Consider the following 17,060-nt stretch of genomic DNA (forward strand, 5'->3'; position numbering starts at 1 on the left):
TGAAAAAGCAAGTTCTTTAACAAGTATTTTAACTTCATATAATTTTCACACCTTCATACGAGAACATTTCGATATTGGACGCATGACATAACTTATTTGCATAGATGCACAGGTGCATGTGACATACGAAATAAAAGCAACACATATTATATCACAGGAGATACTAAATTGCTTTAAAAAGTATTCTAAGTAGAATATTCACTGTAGATTGAAAGTTTGACAAAATGTATGCATGTGCCTGTCTGTCCCAAGTCAGGAGCCTTTAATTCAGTGGTTGTCGTTTGTTTATGTGTTACATATTTGTTTTATGTACATTTATTTATTTATATAAGGCAATAGTTTTTTTCGTTTGAAATGTTTTACATTGTCAGATCCGGGCCTTTTATGGCTGACTATGCGGTGTATGGGTTTTGCTCATGGTTGAAGGCCCGCGTACGATGACCTATATTTGTTAATTTCTGTGTCATTTTGTTCTCTCGTGGAGAGTTGTCTTATTGGCAATCATACCACATCTTCTTTTTGATATGTGAGGTAAAACAAGAACATAGATTTCAATGAAACCCCATCTTAAAAGTTTAATAAAACTCGGTCCACGTGAAGATTCAGAAGAAATAATTCTTTTCTCTCTACAGTGTTAAGTAAAAACAATCATATGCCTGAAATTTTAGAGTCAAGAGCAATGGCTCTATAGTTTAACAAAATATAAGCATGGGAACAAGCTTCATACATGAGTTACAAAATAATGAAACTAATTGTTCAATCGTCAAAGTAAAACACAAGACTTCATACAATCTTAGACGTCATTAACAAATTTCTAACCATAATTATAGTCCTGATACAATTATAATATATGAACACTTCCATGCTTAAGATAAATGTCTTAGATAGAACAGTTTTTCATTTACTGCTGTTAAGAACTGATTCAAGGAACTGTCATTTTTGACATATATATAATATACAATACTGGAATGTATTGACTCCTGTTCAATCAAGCTAAGGGAAATTACAAACACTCAAATCATATTTGAAGTACATAAATTTTTAAAATCTGTCTTAATATCTTTCTAATAGTATAAACACATGTTCTATACGAGGAGCAGTGTTTTCTATTTCTGCTAGTAATTAACAAAATACACATAATGTAATTGAACTCAAGATCTGACTACTGTAATCCATAGTAAGCATTGCAGAAAGCGTAATCGAAAAAGTTAAACAAGACATCTTCTTCAGGAAGCTTCCCTCCATTCTCTGGAACTGTTAGCATTAGTCGGTTGATGCACGTATTGCCTGTGGGTAGATGTGATTTACGCTCTGAAAAATGTAGACTTGGGTGCAATGTAAACCCTAATATTGGTTCCTCTTCCACACTGGTTGCAAATTTCAGAACTTTGGCTAAGTTAACATCGCCCCTTCTTCCACCTAAAACAAAATAAATTCATATTATGGGAGATGTGAATCGAAAATCTGAAATATAGTAAGGTTCATACAAGCCTATACTAGATGCACAGTACCTCCATAGGATTCATTTAAAAATTGTTCTTCGATAGCAAAAGTGGTTGATACTCGGCAACAGATGAACTTAAACCGTGCTTTTTTGGGCCCTACATATTTTGATTCGTACATTGCTCAAAATATATATGGGATGATTCGAAAATTGATGTTACAGACACTTTGAAAAGATTGAATTGATACGCCTTTGTGCATGTGTTACATAGCAGTCAAAGGGTTTTGATGAAGTAGAATAACCACTGGATTATTCTTTTTGCATGGTATAAAAACTTCATTAGTATGTCTTATGGACTGGACAATCTATTTGTTTAGCTCCTCTCATTTTTTTATAATCTGATATTATTTTGTTTTTCACAGTAAATTTCGCGTTTTTCTGTGTCATATTAATGTAAATATACCAGATGTACATTGTAACATGTATTTTCTCTGTGCTATCAAATCCTATTTCACTATCAACAGCGGGTTCTGATAACTTTAAACAAGTATATTGGTTTATTAGTGATCGACGTGAATAGGTCCTGTACCTAAGTACCTATGTCAATTATAGGAGTTTAAAAACTACTGAAGCGACGAAAAGACTTGGACTCGTACCAAATGAGTATTCCATTACGTTTACTATAAGTCATAAATCGGGTATTATTAAATCTAATACTTACTAGCAGCTTCTCTTAAATATTTAAGAAATTTAGAATAGACTTTTTTTTCGGCTTTCATTCGATTTGACCCCTCTGCAGCAAACTCAGGCTTCAATAAAGTTGTTATTTTCTTGAAAGTGATCGGGGTTGGTTGAATTGGTGTGAACAAGTGGATTAATGAGGGTAAACTTCTGACCAACTGAAAAGAAAAAAAACAAGAGAGTAAATTGGTGCACGCACCACATTTTTGGGCCGGTAATATGGAGGTTTTTGGTATAAAAAAAAGTGCATAGTATCATCTGTATATTGAGATGACTCAAATCTTAAATTGCCAGAACTGGTTCATTCGAATAACTAGTAGTTATTTGATAATGCTATAAGATGTTATTTTATATTGTGCAGTTGATGAAATCGAATATATTTTAATTGAAGCTAATGAAAAGGAATATCATCGAATTCATTTTCACGAGTTGATTTCGAAACTCAGCACTATCAAAAATGCATATACTGACAAAATATTTGTATTCCTCATCTCAGATATGGATTTAAACGCAGCCTTTCATCTCATTTGTTCATCCATGAACATTATGTGAAAGACAACATATTTTTAGGACCCTCGATTCTGACTATTAAAGACTCATCTCCTGATAAAATATCATTCTTTCTTTACGAGTTGTATCTCAGATATGAACCCTATCATAAACCTTTAATCAGTCACTCATTTGTGAAATGTAGGTCAAGACTACCCTATTTTTATCAGTATCTCTTGTTTTTTAAGGCACATCTATGAACAAAATATCAAGAACTTATTACTAAGTCTTATACTAGAATATATATTTGCTAAGAGGCCAGTTAAAGGACACCTCCGGGAGCGGGAATTTCTCGCTGTATTGAAGACCAGTTGGTGACCTTCTGCTCAGTGTTGTCTGCTCTATGGTCGGGTTGCTGTCTCTTTGACACATTCCCCATTTCAATTCTCAATTTTATAGCTGTACCTGATAAAATCCCAAAGAATCAAGACCCCTGCGAAGGTCTTTTACAAATTGCCTTGGTTCCTCCGTTTCAAAAAGTTCTTCTATCAGATCTGTTGTCATGATTCGTGGTAGAGCTCCATTCTGAAGGATGCTGAGAGCTAGAACAGAAGCAGAAAGATAAATATAGGATACATTGTATATTAAAATACAGAGTAGTTGAGACTGTTATTTAAAAATAACATTTTTCAATTATTTCGTTATCTTGCTTTATGTTCCAAGCTTAAATATAATACATGATAAGTGTGTTTATACCCTTTAAAATAATACCCAAGAATTAAGTAAGAGATATATTGGGTGTTACCATGAGATGTCATACAGGTGTAGTTGCCGCAGAGATTTCTGGACACGTACATTCTGCGTGTGACTGATATCCGAACTTATTACGTATAGATACGCAAATATTATCGAGTGCAAAATAACATTACTTACTTATGAAAATATGTTTTCAAAAAACATTTATACAATGTAAGTAGATCATATAAAAATGTTTTGTCGAGAAATATATAAATATCTATACGAATGAATGAGAAGACCGCTCTTCCTCCCACAATAAATTTAATCAGTCAGCAAAAAAAATTGATCCGAAACTAATTACGAGCTAAGTAATCTAGATAATAGATATAGCGAGAAGAACATATGCATAATCTAGTGAGAAATAATTACCAAATATCTTCCCAATAACCTCATAATCTTTTGACCACTCCTTAACTGGATCAAAATACTTCTGTTTGATATCTCTCATTAGAATTGCAAAAAATTCCTTTCGTGGTCCACCCAAATCAACTGCACCCTAAAATAGAGATTTTTTTTTGTAAATATTGCATTGGAAGAGCCCGACATTGAAAACATTAAATGTTACTATCTAACCAAATGTTAAGATATGGTCACATCTATAGCGACGGTCACACCTTACCGGATAGCACGAACGGACGCCTAACGGATGAAAATAAAAGTTGTCCGTTGACAAAAAAGTTATCCGTAGAGAGTCCGTTAATGGACTGACCGAATAAAACGGACGTGTAACGGATCATGCATAACGGACACACACCGGATATGCAACGTACGAGAAACGGACACGTTCCGGACTGAACGGATGTCGAACATACATCCAACGGACGAGTAACGCATAAAACGGACACCTAACGGAAGCGTACCGGATAAAATGAATGAACAAGATATCCGGAAAAACCAAAGGCGACAATGATAATAAATGTAAATCGCATAAATATTCAAATGTTTCTGGTTATGGTTTATTCTTTAAAATTCCGCCAAAATGCAGTGTCTGGCCTGAATAAGAACTGCTTGATTGTGAAGACGTGACTTTACTCTAAGATCGATTATGAATGATAAGAATTCATGAACCTTAAGAAATCTGACATACCAATAATTGGCATTTCAGACGCGAAATTTTTAATTTGCATTTATCCGTTTCATATCCGTTTTATCCGTTAAACGTCCGGTAGAAGTCCGTTTCTCATCCGTTCGACGTCCGTTAAACGTCCGGTAGAAGTCCGTTGGTGAATTAATCTTCCAGACGTCCCACGGACACGTAACGGTTACAAAACGGAAACGAAACGGACGAGTATCGTATAAAACGAACGCATAACGGATGTTCAACGGACATTTTATCCGTTGGACGTCCGTTCAAAGTTTTGAACATGCTAAAAAAATTCCAACGGACAGAACGGACGTCGACGGATAAAACGTACGCTTAACGGACATGCAACGGATATGGTCGGACGTCTAACGGATAAAAACGGACGTCTAACGGACATGAACGGATTGAAAAAAAGTTATCCGTTAGGCGTTCGTTCGAGCTATCCGGTAAGGTGTGACCGAGGCTTAACTGGTTTTGGTTTGTTTCTCAAAATGTCGCCAAAGGGTAAAGTGTCTGGCCTGAAAAAGAGCTACAGGTTAGTATTTGCTAATCATTTTCATAGAAGCAGATGCATATGTGTTTTCCTCGCATAGGATTTCCATGGATATCTGCCATCTTTACCACTTTATCGACATCATTTTTATAACGTTTCAAAACATTTAATGTGCACAAATCATTTTTAACTAACTGTAAAAAAATTTATGTTGTATAGTTCTTAGAAAGAAAGTGAAAAACAGAAGAAGATGAATATAAAAGATTTAATAACGACGACAGATGTAATACATAGTAGGTTATATATATAAGTGAAAGTGAACAATTGAAAGCCCAGCTCCTGCTGGAGTAGGAAGGGACTACATCGGTACATGACTAAGTAACATTAATGTAAACCATTATTTATCCTGGTATATTGATGATTTGGACAAATTTGATCTGGCGGTCAATGCCACCGTCTTTAATGGTAAACGTTGTGACGTAAATGCCAAAAATAAGTTAAGAAGTTTAAACGACATATTTTGGTTAAAACATTGTACATGGAATATTCATATCAAGTAAATTTTGAATAATTTCACTGCTACAGAAGAGTGGGTTCATACTCCGTTCGGGGAAGAACCTAGGATGAACTTTATCAATAGCTGGGGATAAATCTCAGACTAAATACTTTTCTTTTGTGTTTCAAAATTAACAATGGTATAATTTATAGGCTTTGTTTAATATATTGCCTCATCTTGTCATAAACATTTTGCATGGGCTACATTGCATATGGTATACTAGTAATTGAAATTAATGATACAAGTATAAAACTATACCTCCTCATAAAACTGTACTTGCAAAGTCAATCTAAGATCTGTAAGGGCAGTTATCTCTTCAAAAGCCGATTGCAACAAAGTATCCCTATCAACCAAAATAAAATTGGTTTCACCATCATTAGTTGTGGCATCATCTGAAAGATCCAGGTCTCGGCCACAAACAATTTTCTCTTGTATGTGCCGAAGAATGTCAACAGGATCTGTTACCTTATGTTCGGTACAGAAATCTATGCAAGAGTTTATTGTTCGCTTCAATAGATCTTCAGTCTGTCCCGTCATTTCAGTAGTGGTTTCATTATTATTTCTAGCTAAATGCAAAGGTGGAAGATCTTCATCTGAATTGTCAACCGAATCAAATTCTGTTGGAAGGTTAAAACTAGATGTGCTTTGTATTTCTGCAAAAGGTTCTGTTGACTGTACATTTTGTACATTATCATCACAATCCTTCAAATGATCTCTAAGATCTGTTATCAGAATATCTTTTTCGCAAAATCTGCATTTTTCTTTTATTTCCGATGTATTTGCAATCTGGACAACGGGACTTGCACTCATTGATAAGTTTGCTTGAATTGGTCGAATGTAAATTTTAGATTGACCACCAATTATTGACCTCAAACTTTCTGGTGTATATTTACTAGATATGATTTCTAGTAATCTGCAATTGCTTTGGCATCGTAGAAGCTCAAACCCACCACAATCTCGCAACTTGTTGAATCCTTCCTCGCTAAATAGTTTTTTTGTGAAGAGCTCTTCACTATCATCTAAGCAAAATTGTATTTTCTTGTTTCCCAAGCCTGCTCTTTTCAGCACCACCTTTTCTTCTCCGGTAGGCGTTTTAATGGCGTCTCTGTTGGACAGACAGACGAACTCACAAGTCCATGTCCTGGGTTTTTTATTCTTCTGTCTGCTACTAGTGGTAGCAGTAAATCTGGACCTAGATGGTCTAAACAATGAAATTCTTTCTTCAAGATTCTGTGCAATTCTATTTTCACCTCTCTGTGGGCGAGTATGTGCTAAAAAATAATTAAATATCTCACAGTGATACCTATGGCATTTTTTTCTTACCTACAGTATGAAATAAGTCACAATAAAATTAACAAACGATGAGGTCGATTTGGGGTTGCGTCTTTTTTTTTTTTCTTTTCTGGAAAACAGCAAAACACAGTCGTTCGAGCTCTCTGAAGAAATGACGCAAATTTGGAGGCAATCTAGCAACACATTTCTTAAAATTAAAATTCAAATAAAGAATTGTTGATGTTAATATTTGGTTTGTTTGTTTTGTACAATACGGAATTATTTGCATTGCTATTCCGAAGCCATGACCAATTTCCCCTTGATTCTTTTCATTCGATTAGATAGGCTAATCATGTTTTAAAGAACCCGGTAGATGCTCATTATAGTACATGAAATTACGTCACATTATCTATTTTTATACCTTGAACAGGTATTCCTATAAAAAACAAGGCCAAGGCTATTGTTTTTTGTCGAGCCTGCAACTTTTGTTGCAGAAAGCTCGACATAGGGATAGTGATCCGGCGGCGGCGGCGGTGTTAGCTCACTTCTTAAAAGCTTAATATTTTAGAAGGTAGAAGACCTGGATGCTTCATACTTTGTATATAGATGCCTCATGTTACGAACTTTCCGTCAGTCAACTGTCCAATGTTCTTGACCTCATTTTCATGGTTCAGTAACTACTTAAAAAAAAAGTTCAATTTTTTTGTAATGTTAAATTCTCTCTTATTATAAGTAACTGGATAACTATATTTGGTAAGTGCGTACTTTGCAAGGTCCTCATGACCGTCAGATAGTTTTCACTTGACCTCGACCTCATTTCATGGATCAGTGAACAAGGTTAAGTTTTCGTGGTCAAGTCCATATCTCAGATACTATAAGCAATGGGTCTTGTATATTCGGTGTATGGAAGGACCGTAAGGTGTACATGTCCAACTGGCAGGTGACATATGACCTTGACCTCAATTTCATGGTTCAGTGGTTATAGTTAAGTTTTTGTGTTTTGGTCTGTTTTTCTTAAACTATATGCAATAGGTCTACTATAATTGGTGTATGGAATGATTGTAAGGTGTACATGTCTAGCTGACAGGTGTCATTTGACTTTGACCTCATTTTCATGGTTCAGTGGTCAAAGTTAAATTTTTTAGTTTTGGTCTATTTTTCTAATACTTTATGCATTAGGTCAACCATATTTGGTGTATGGAAATATTTTATGATCTATATGTCAGTTACGCAGGTTTTATTTGACCTTGACCTCATTTTCACGGTCCATTGCTAAGTTTTAAGTGTTTGTGTTTTGGTCTGTTTTTCTTTATTTATAAGCAATAGTTGTATTGAAAAATTGTTAGCTGTACATGTCTGCCTGGCATGGTTCATCTGACCTTGACCTCATTTTCATGGTTCATTGATCAATGTTTCATTTTCTTGGTTAATGTTGAGTTTATGTGACAGTTGTAATAAAGCTTTATATTTAGGTCTATCAAGATAGTATCAAGGATTAGTAAAGAAGGCGAGACATTTCAGTGTGTGCACTCTTGTTTTATATTGATTTTTTTTTAAATTGTCAATAAGCCATATAGTATCGAACAAATTCAAATGGGATGCTGTTTTTCTTATTTTGAATATATGTATAAAATTGAGAATGGAAATGGGGAATGTGTCAAAGAGACAACAACTCGACCAAATAAAAAACAACATAATTGTATAATTTAGTTACTTTAGAACAAAATCGAAAATTATGAATAAAATTGAGAATGGGAATGGGGAATGTATCAAAGAGACAACAACTCGACCATAGAAAAAACAACAGCGGTAGGTCACCAACGGGTCTTCAATCTAACGATAAATTCCCGCACCCGGAGGTGTCCTTCAGCTGGTACCTAAACAAATATATACTAGTTCAGTGGTAATGAACGCCATACTAATTTCCAAATTGTACACAAGAAACTTAAATTCAAATAATACAAGACTGACAAAGGCCAGAGGCTCCTGACTTGGGACAGGCGCAAAAATGCGGCGGGGTTAAACATGTTTGTGAGATCTCAACCCTCCCCTATACCTCTAACCAATGTAGAAAAGTAAACGCATAACAATACGCACATTAAAATTCAGTTCAAGAGAAGTCCAGGGTGTTGTTCAGTTTAGATTTTTTTTAAATCTTGTCCAAAGTTGGGGTCGGGCACCCTACCCCATCCTTACGGAAATGTGAATAAAAAATGTTCTACGGCAATAATTTTTTCGCCACTAGGTGCAATGTGAAGCTGAATAGCTAAGGTCTACTTGAGAAAAATCAAGGGTGTAGTTCGGCTTCGATTTTTTTTTAAATTTGGTCCAAAGTTGGGGTCGGGCACCCTACCCCACCCTTACGGAAATATAAATAAAAAATGTTCTACGGCAATACTTTTTTTGCCACTAGGTGCAATGTGAAGTTGAATAGTTAAGGTCTACTTGAGAAAAATCCAGGGTGTTGTTCGGCTTAGATTTTTTTTTAAACTGGTCCAAAGTTGGGGTCGGCACCCTACTCCTCCCTTACGGAAATATAAATAAAGAATGTTCTACGGTAATACTTTTTTTGCCACTAGGTGCGATGTGAAGCTGAATAGCTAAGGTCTACTTGAGAAAAAATCAAGGGTGTGGTTCGGCTTAGATTTTTTTTTTAATTTGGTCCAAAGTTGGGGTCGGGCACCCTATCCCACCCTTACGGAAATATAAATAAAACATGTTCTACGGCAATACTTTTTTCGCCACTAGGTGAGATGTGAAGCTGAATAGCTAAGGTCTACTTGAGAAAAAATCAAGGGTGTGGTTCGGCTTAGATTTTTTTATTTTGGTTCAAAGTTGGGGTCGGGCACCCTAACCCACCCTAACGGAAATGTAAATAAAAATGATCTACGGCAATACTTTTTTCGCCACTAGGTGCGATGTGAAGCTGAATAGCTAAGGTCTACTTGAGAAAAATCCAGGGTGTTGTTCAGCTTAGTTTTTTTTTTTAATCTGGTCCAAAGTTGGGGTCGGGCACCCTACCCCACCCTTACGGAAATGTGAATAAAAAATGTTTTACGGCAATACTTTTTTCGCCACTAGATGCAATGTGAAGCTGAATAGCTAAGGTTACTTGAGAAAAAATCAAGGATGTGGTTCGGCTTAGATTTTTTTTTTAATTTGGTCCAAAGTTGGGGTCGGGCACCCTATCCCACCCTTACGGAAATGTAAATAAAAAATGTTCTACGGCAATACTTTTTTCGCCACTAGGTGCAATGTGAAGATGAATAGTTAAGGTCTACTTGAGAAAATTTCAATGGTGTAGTTCGGCTTAGATTTTTTTTAATTTGGTCCAAAGTTGGGGTCGGGCACCCTACCCCATCCTTACGGAAATATAAATAAAAAATGTTCTACGGTAATACTTTTTCACAACTAGGTGCAATGTGAAGCTGAATAGCTAAGGTCTACTTGAGAAAAATCCAGGGTGTTGTTCGGCTTAGATTTTTTTTTAAATCTGGTCCAAAGTTGGGGTCGGGCACCCTACCCAACCCTTACGGAAATGTAAATAAAAAATGTTCTACGGCAATAATTTTTTCGCCACTAGGTGCGATGTGATGCTGAATAGCTAAGGTCTACTTGAGAAAAAATCAAGGGTGTAGTTCGGCTTAGATTTTTTTTAAAATTTGGTCCAAAGTTGGGGTCGGGCACCCTACCCCACCCTTACGGAAATATAAATAAAAAATGTTCTACGGCAATACTTTTTTTGCCACTAGGTGCAATGTGAAGCTGAATAGCTAAGGTCTACTTGAGAAAAAATCAAGGGTGTGGTTCGGCTTTTTTTTTAATTTGGTCCAAAGTTGGGGTCGGGCACCCATAGAAGATATGGTTTGGTGCCAATGAGACAACTATCTGCAAGAAACCAAGATTTACAAACTATGGGTCGCCGTACGGCCTTCAACAACAGGCAAAGCCTATTTCGCATAGTCGGCTATAAAAGGACCCGAAATGATAATGTAAAACAAATAGTCAAAACAGAAAATTAACAAAGTCCGTATCATCGTATGCGTAACTTAGTTGCTCACCAGAGGAACACTACGCAAGCGTTTAAACGCGCGTTGCATAAGTTTGAAGTACGCCGAAATGCAAAGGTATACGCTTGGTGAACGCTTTTACCTCAGGAAATTTTAATTAAGAATTGAATGCTTTTTTTTGTAAATTTATTGGGGTGTAAAAGCGTTGACCAAGTACATTTAATATGAAGCGCGGAAGCGCTTCATACTAAAAATGTGCGCACGGTCAACGCTTTTACAACCCTATAAAGGTACAAAAAAAAAACATTCAATACTTATAATTACATTTTTACCTATAGGATCATGAAAACACGCCTTTTATCAAGTTTTTATTTCATTTTTCTGTGCACTTTATTGTGGGACCTCGTGTCATCATAAATGAAAAGTTGCATTGTGTAATGCAATTGATTCAGGAATATCACGAGGTTGCTAGTTAGCCAATCAGAATAACGTATTATAATGAAACATACATCAAATGCAATTATTGGAACATAAAAAAAAAATCATTCAGCTGAAGCATTTGTCAAGCGTATACCTGTAAACTGCACGCACATAATATACACGCTACAAGAGCGTTGAAAACGCTACAGATAAGTTTGAGACACGTTAAGGGCACATTGCATACAAAAATACTCGTCTCCTTAAAGCCTTCATTCAGGAGAAGTATGATACGGGTGAAACTTCATCAAACCTACAGAAGATATTACACCCTCTCCAACCATGCAGAATGGGACAAGACATAGAAGCACTGGAATGCTCCCATTATTTTGAGCTGTACAAGATCTACTAAAATATCCCACCTGCCTCAAAGGTGCATAGGATCGACCATGGTCCAGCACTAATGATACAAGTATCAATCAGAGTTACAATGACGTGGGAGTAAGTATTCAAAGGCCACCGAGCGGCCTCCAACAATAAAAAAAAAAACTATTTATAATTAGTCGGCTATTAAATGCCCCGACCATTAAGATTTAAAAACAAAAATCAAACAAAACTAAACAGCCTTATTGATAACGAAATAATTAACGAAATAAAACTTGACCGACATGAACTATGAACAACAACCACTGTACTCATGTTCCTAGCTTAAGAATGGGCATTGGCACATAAACAATGTGGTGGCCATAAACTCAACCCTCCCATATGAACCAAACCTAGGACAGCACATCGCAATAAAAAACTGTAAAATATCAGTTGCAATTCGCGTCCCTAAAGATATGGGTACGGTGCACAATAATCACTTACATAAAACAATAGAAACAAATCACTGGAATAAAAGTACTTGCACTTACCGAAAGCTATTCCAAAGCTAGTGAAAAAGTAGACGAACCAGTGGACATAGACGGACTGGTAAACATGTAAACAGACGGATGAATGTGACCGACTTATTGACATACATTCACATATAGACAGACCTGCAGTTGGGAATGTAGAAAGACTAGGAGAAACGCATAGGTACGCTTCACGCACACCCAATACACGCTTTAAGCTCGTTGTGCACACGATACAGATATGATTGACAGGCTGAATGCATCAACATTACTAACGTATTGGTAGCGTGCATGATTTTTTTTACCATGGCCGACGTACGTCGGAGCTATATGTTGATGTGTGAAGCCGGTATTACATTAAGTAAGCAGGCAATGTCAGTTTCTAATTCTTATGCACAACAAAAGTAATATAAAACAATACATCTTTATTAAACAACTATCTAATATATAATGTCAAACAAGCATTTGGGTTTACGATTGCATTTCTTTTTAAAAAAAAAAGCAACTTGTTTATATATTAAACATTGGTTATATATAGATAAAAGAATTTTGAGTACGTTTAAATCTTATTCAATTTTTGGGTTCATAGACATACCCGAAAAGTGGCTGCTAGCGTAGTGACTGCTAGCGAGTGGCTGCTAGCTTGAGCCTGGTAATGATTTATACTCTGTATCATATATTTCAACAGGAGAGTATATATGTGAACTGCTTTCTGATCCCTAGCACCTGGGTTACCTTCATTTCTTCTTTTGTCTTACAGCAGCCGAGCAGGCTATTTATCAAACTACTGTATTTAATACTACTAAATATATGATTAGTATGATTATAACCGTATGATAATAGACTGAAATTATCGTAAATTCCATAAATTTCGAATTGGTGCTTAGTGGGCTTATATGAAATATTTATCATATGCTTCAAATATTAGCACGTGCCTTTCCGTAGTAACGTTATCGTTGGACATTCGGGTGATACACATCACATCAATGATACTTTTCAGTGAAAAAACATTAAAAAGTAGGGTACAAAAGAATTTTTTGGATACAGGAAAGTATATTGTGTAAAATTCAATAAAAAGAATATCAAGCAATCAATTAGATAAACGAACTAACAAATGATAAAAAAACGCATTCTAAAAAGAATGCAACATATCTCAGAAAATTACTTGGATGATTTTTCCATACCGTATTCATTATGTATTTTGTTGAATTGTTTTTTTTCAATCGTTCTCATAAGAATAAGTCATACTGTTGTTTCATTTCTCTGTTGAGGCATTTGATAGACATCTCTCATTTTGAATGTATTTCCTTTTGGGTCAGACGTCTGTGAACTTTTCACTCTTTGAACTTCTATTTTTCCATTAATCTGGGGTTTTTTCGCCATTGTTGGAGCATATATAATAAATCATTTTTCATATCGCATGATTTATCAGCCCTCGGTCAATATCAGCCTTTGAGTCATGCGACCCTTGAGCTGATATTGTACCTAGGACTGATAATTTATACGATATGAAAAATGCCATGCAATAAGCTGATAATTGCAGTTTTTCAGTAAAACGTTGAATAACTGATATACTTTTAATGAAATCCGTTTGATTTATGTTCATGGCTCCTATTTTCCACTTACAAATTCAATATTAAAGAAAACTGTGGAAAAATTTGTTCCATTAGTGCAAGCAAACATGTGCTTTATTTTATTTCATTTTTAAATTACAAATTAAAAATTATGTACTACTTTTACCGGATTCCAGACAAAATAAAGAATTTTTTACAGTGAGTTGCTCCCCCTCCCCCTTTTATGAATACTTCTAGATCGTCCACTTCTCTTTATTCATTTATTTTTTTCTCTATATAGTAACTATATTGACACTCATCACCTATATTTTTTCTTTGACGTTGATTTTTTTATAGTTTATTACGTGAGAGCACCCAACTTGCACATATTTTTACTGCTTTTTTACCTACGTTTTTTTATGATCCAGATTGGATAAAAACAAAGCCCTTGTTAGAGAAGGAGTCAGGGAGGGGCAGGGAGGGGCGGGTCCCAAACGGACCTATGCTAAAACAGTTACTTTAACGGTTAATGCAGGCTTTGACTTTTTCAAACTTGTGGCAAAGGAAAACTTCACTTTTATACAAGTCATATACTCTAGTCGAAATAAAATAGCCTTTCAAGACGACAGAAATATTTGGACTAACATCACAGGAGTTTGAAATCCTATCAATAAGGGGGCTATCACAGTAGAGCTTCTCTCGTTTGATAGTCGACTTTGGTATATGTTTACCCCCTTATTTTTAGGATTTCAAACTCCTGTGCTAACATATAGCCCAAGGACGGATTTAGGGGGAGCCTAGTCCAAATAATAATGACGTCTTGAAAGGCTATTATATTTTTTTTCTTTGACGCCTTACATATTATATTTTTTTCTTTGACGCCTAAACCAAAGACGTCAAAAGGCGTCAAAGAAAAAAAATATAATAGCCTTTCAAGACGTCGATGTAGGGCGTCAAAGAAAAAAAAAGAAAAACCTTTCAAGACGTCATAATTATTTGGACTAGGGGGAGCCTTAGAGGTCCCGGAACCTTTAAGTTGAAAAAAATTGGTTGGTTATATAGGGAATCACTTTCGCATGACTGGACAGAGGCGGATTTAGGGGTGTGCCCCCCCCCACTTTTGGGAAAAAAAATTGGTTACTGAAGCGTGACTGGAGCGGGCCCCCTCTTAGGTCAGTAAGTGGGGCCCCACTTATGAAAATTTCTAGATCCGCCACTGCTGGAGCCCATTCTCTCCCCTAACAAAAAGTTCTGTATCCGCAAATGTTTATGAATAAATATATATAATTATATGTTGGCTCTTACCTTTATTTACCTCTGACCTGAACCGTGTTCGGTCTCCAATTGTCGTAATTCCCAGTCGCGACAAGTCTGCATCTGTTAAGGCACGACACGTTTCTAAATTGTCAACTTTACTTTCAATGAAATTGTTTAACAAGTCATTTAAATTAATTTTTGTCAGCACTGCTTCCACGTTTGTTAGCGTCGACGCCATCTTAAGTAAAAATTATTTAAACATCGGATCGGAATCAGTTTTGACGTAGACCGTATGATCCACGTGGTATAATCATTCTAATCATAATCATGTTCATTGACCATAACAACGATGAAAGCACATCATATAATGACGTTCTGGCATCATATAATGAAGTAAGTCTAACCACATCATATAAAGATGTTTGCACACAATATAATGGAAAACGCACATAATATAAAGATATTTGTACATAATATAAGGATATTTGTACATAATATAAAGATATTTGTACATAATATAAAGATATTTGTACATAATATAAAGATGTTTGTACATAATATAAGTGAAACATCACATAATATAAAGATGTTAGCACATAATATAAGGAAAAAAGCACATGATATACAGACATGTGCACAGCATATACAATCATTCGTGCATAATATAAGGACAAAATCACACCATATAAGGATGTTTGCACATCATATAAGTATATTAACACATTATATAAGTAGATTTGCACATCATATAATAAAGTGAATAGAACCACATAATATAATGATAAAATTACATCATATAAAGATCTTTGCATATAATATAAGGGTAAATGCACATAATATAAAGACAATTGCACATCATATAATGTAATTTGTACATAATATAAGGACACAATCACATCATATAATGATATTTGAACATCATATAAGGATACATGCACGACATATAAGTATAAATGCACATCACATAAGGATGTAAGCACAACATATAAGTATACATGCACATCATATAAGTATATATGCACATCATGTAAGTATATATGCACATTATATAGGTAAATATGCACATCATATAAGTATATTTGTACACCATATAAGTACATATGCACATCATATAGGGATATTTGCACAGCATATAATGATATTTGGACATCATATAAGTATATATGCACATCATAAAAGTGTTAATGCACATCATATAAGGATGTTTGGACAGCATATAATGTCAACTGGACATCATATAAAGGTTTGTACACATCATATATTGACAAATGCACATCACATAAGGGTAAAATCACATCATATAATGTCAAATGGCCATTATAAGACAGTTTTGGCGTTCCATAGGCTGTCTTGTTTGCATTGTTTTACACTAGTAATTTTGAAGCCCTCCATAGCTTGTTGTTCAGTGAGAGTCAGTAAGAAGACCGCATTTTGACCTATATGTGTTTACCTTTTACACATTGTGACTTGAATAAATAGTTGTCTGATTAACACTCGTACCACAACTAATTAATATTTAATAAGCAAAACGTTATGATAAATATTAGCAATGATTAAAATGTTAAAATAATTAAGAAAGTTGCTTCTCATCATAAATTTCTTGATGTTTTTTGTTTTGGCGAACTAAATTTGAATATCCAAAGGCTTCCATTTGAAATATGCGATTTTCTTTTAGCATCAGTTAATATATATTTGACGCCCGTCAAGCAAGAACAACCCTTATCGCATTTAACGTCGTTAAAATTTGCGTTAAAATAAAAACTAGATATTTTGCAAATCTAATATATTCGAACAACATAAAGCGGGGCAAATCTTGTACTATCCTACTCAATCAAATCTTATTCACCAAAAGATTGCGGGCAAAGGTTGAGACGTACATTGTAAGCTCCTGAAATTTTTAAAGTTGCATTTGTAAGCATATAATTAGGAAATACGGAACAAAATAAAATGTATCCTTTATAGTATGGCAATTTATGTAATTTAAAAGAAAAAATGTTTTTTTTACATATGATAAACTTCTTTTAGATGATTTTAATAGAATGTAACAAAGAGG

The 17,060-nt window shown here is 35.0% G+C and overlaps 1 protein-coding gene across 1 annotated transcript; it reads right to left on the reverse strand.

The window, feature by feature from the left end:
• Window positions 1–549: 549 nt before the first annotated feature.
• LOC134690334 (uncharacterized) lies at window positions 550–6,738 on the reverse strand. The gene is made up of 5 exons (XM_063550299.1): window positions 5,864–6,738; window positions 3,842–3,968; window positions 3,140–3,276; window positions 2,166–2,343; window positions 550–1,419 (listed from the first exon to the last, which is right to left on the reverse strand). Exons 1-5 carry the CDS (start codon window positions 6,413–6,415, stop codon window positions 1,163–1,165), a joined length of 1,251 nt encoding a protein of 416 aa, XP_063406369.1. The 5' UTR covers window positions 6,416–6,738; the 3' UTR covers window positions 550–1,162.
• Between the last annotated feature and the right edge of the window lie 10,322 nt (window positions 6,739–17,060).

Source organism: Mytilus trossulus, chromosome 11 (genome assembly GCF_036588685.1).
Source record: "Mytilus trossulus isolate FHL-02 chromosome 11, PNRI_Mtr1.1.1.hap1, whole genome shotgun sequence".
NCBI lineage: Eukaryota > Metazoa > Mollusca > Bivalvia > Mytilida > Mytilidae > Mytilus > Mytilus trossulus.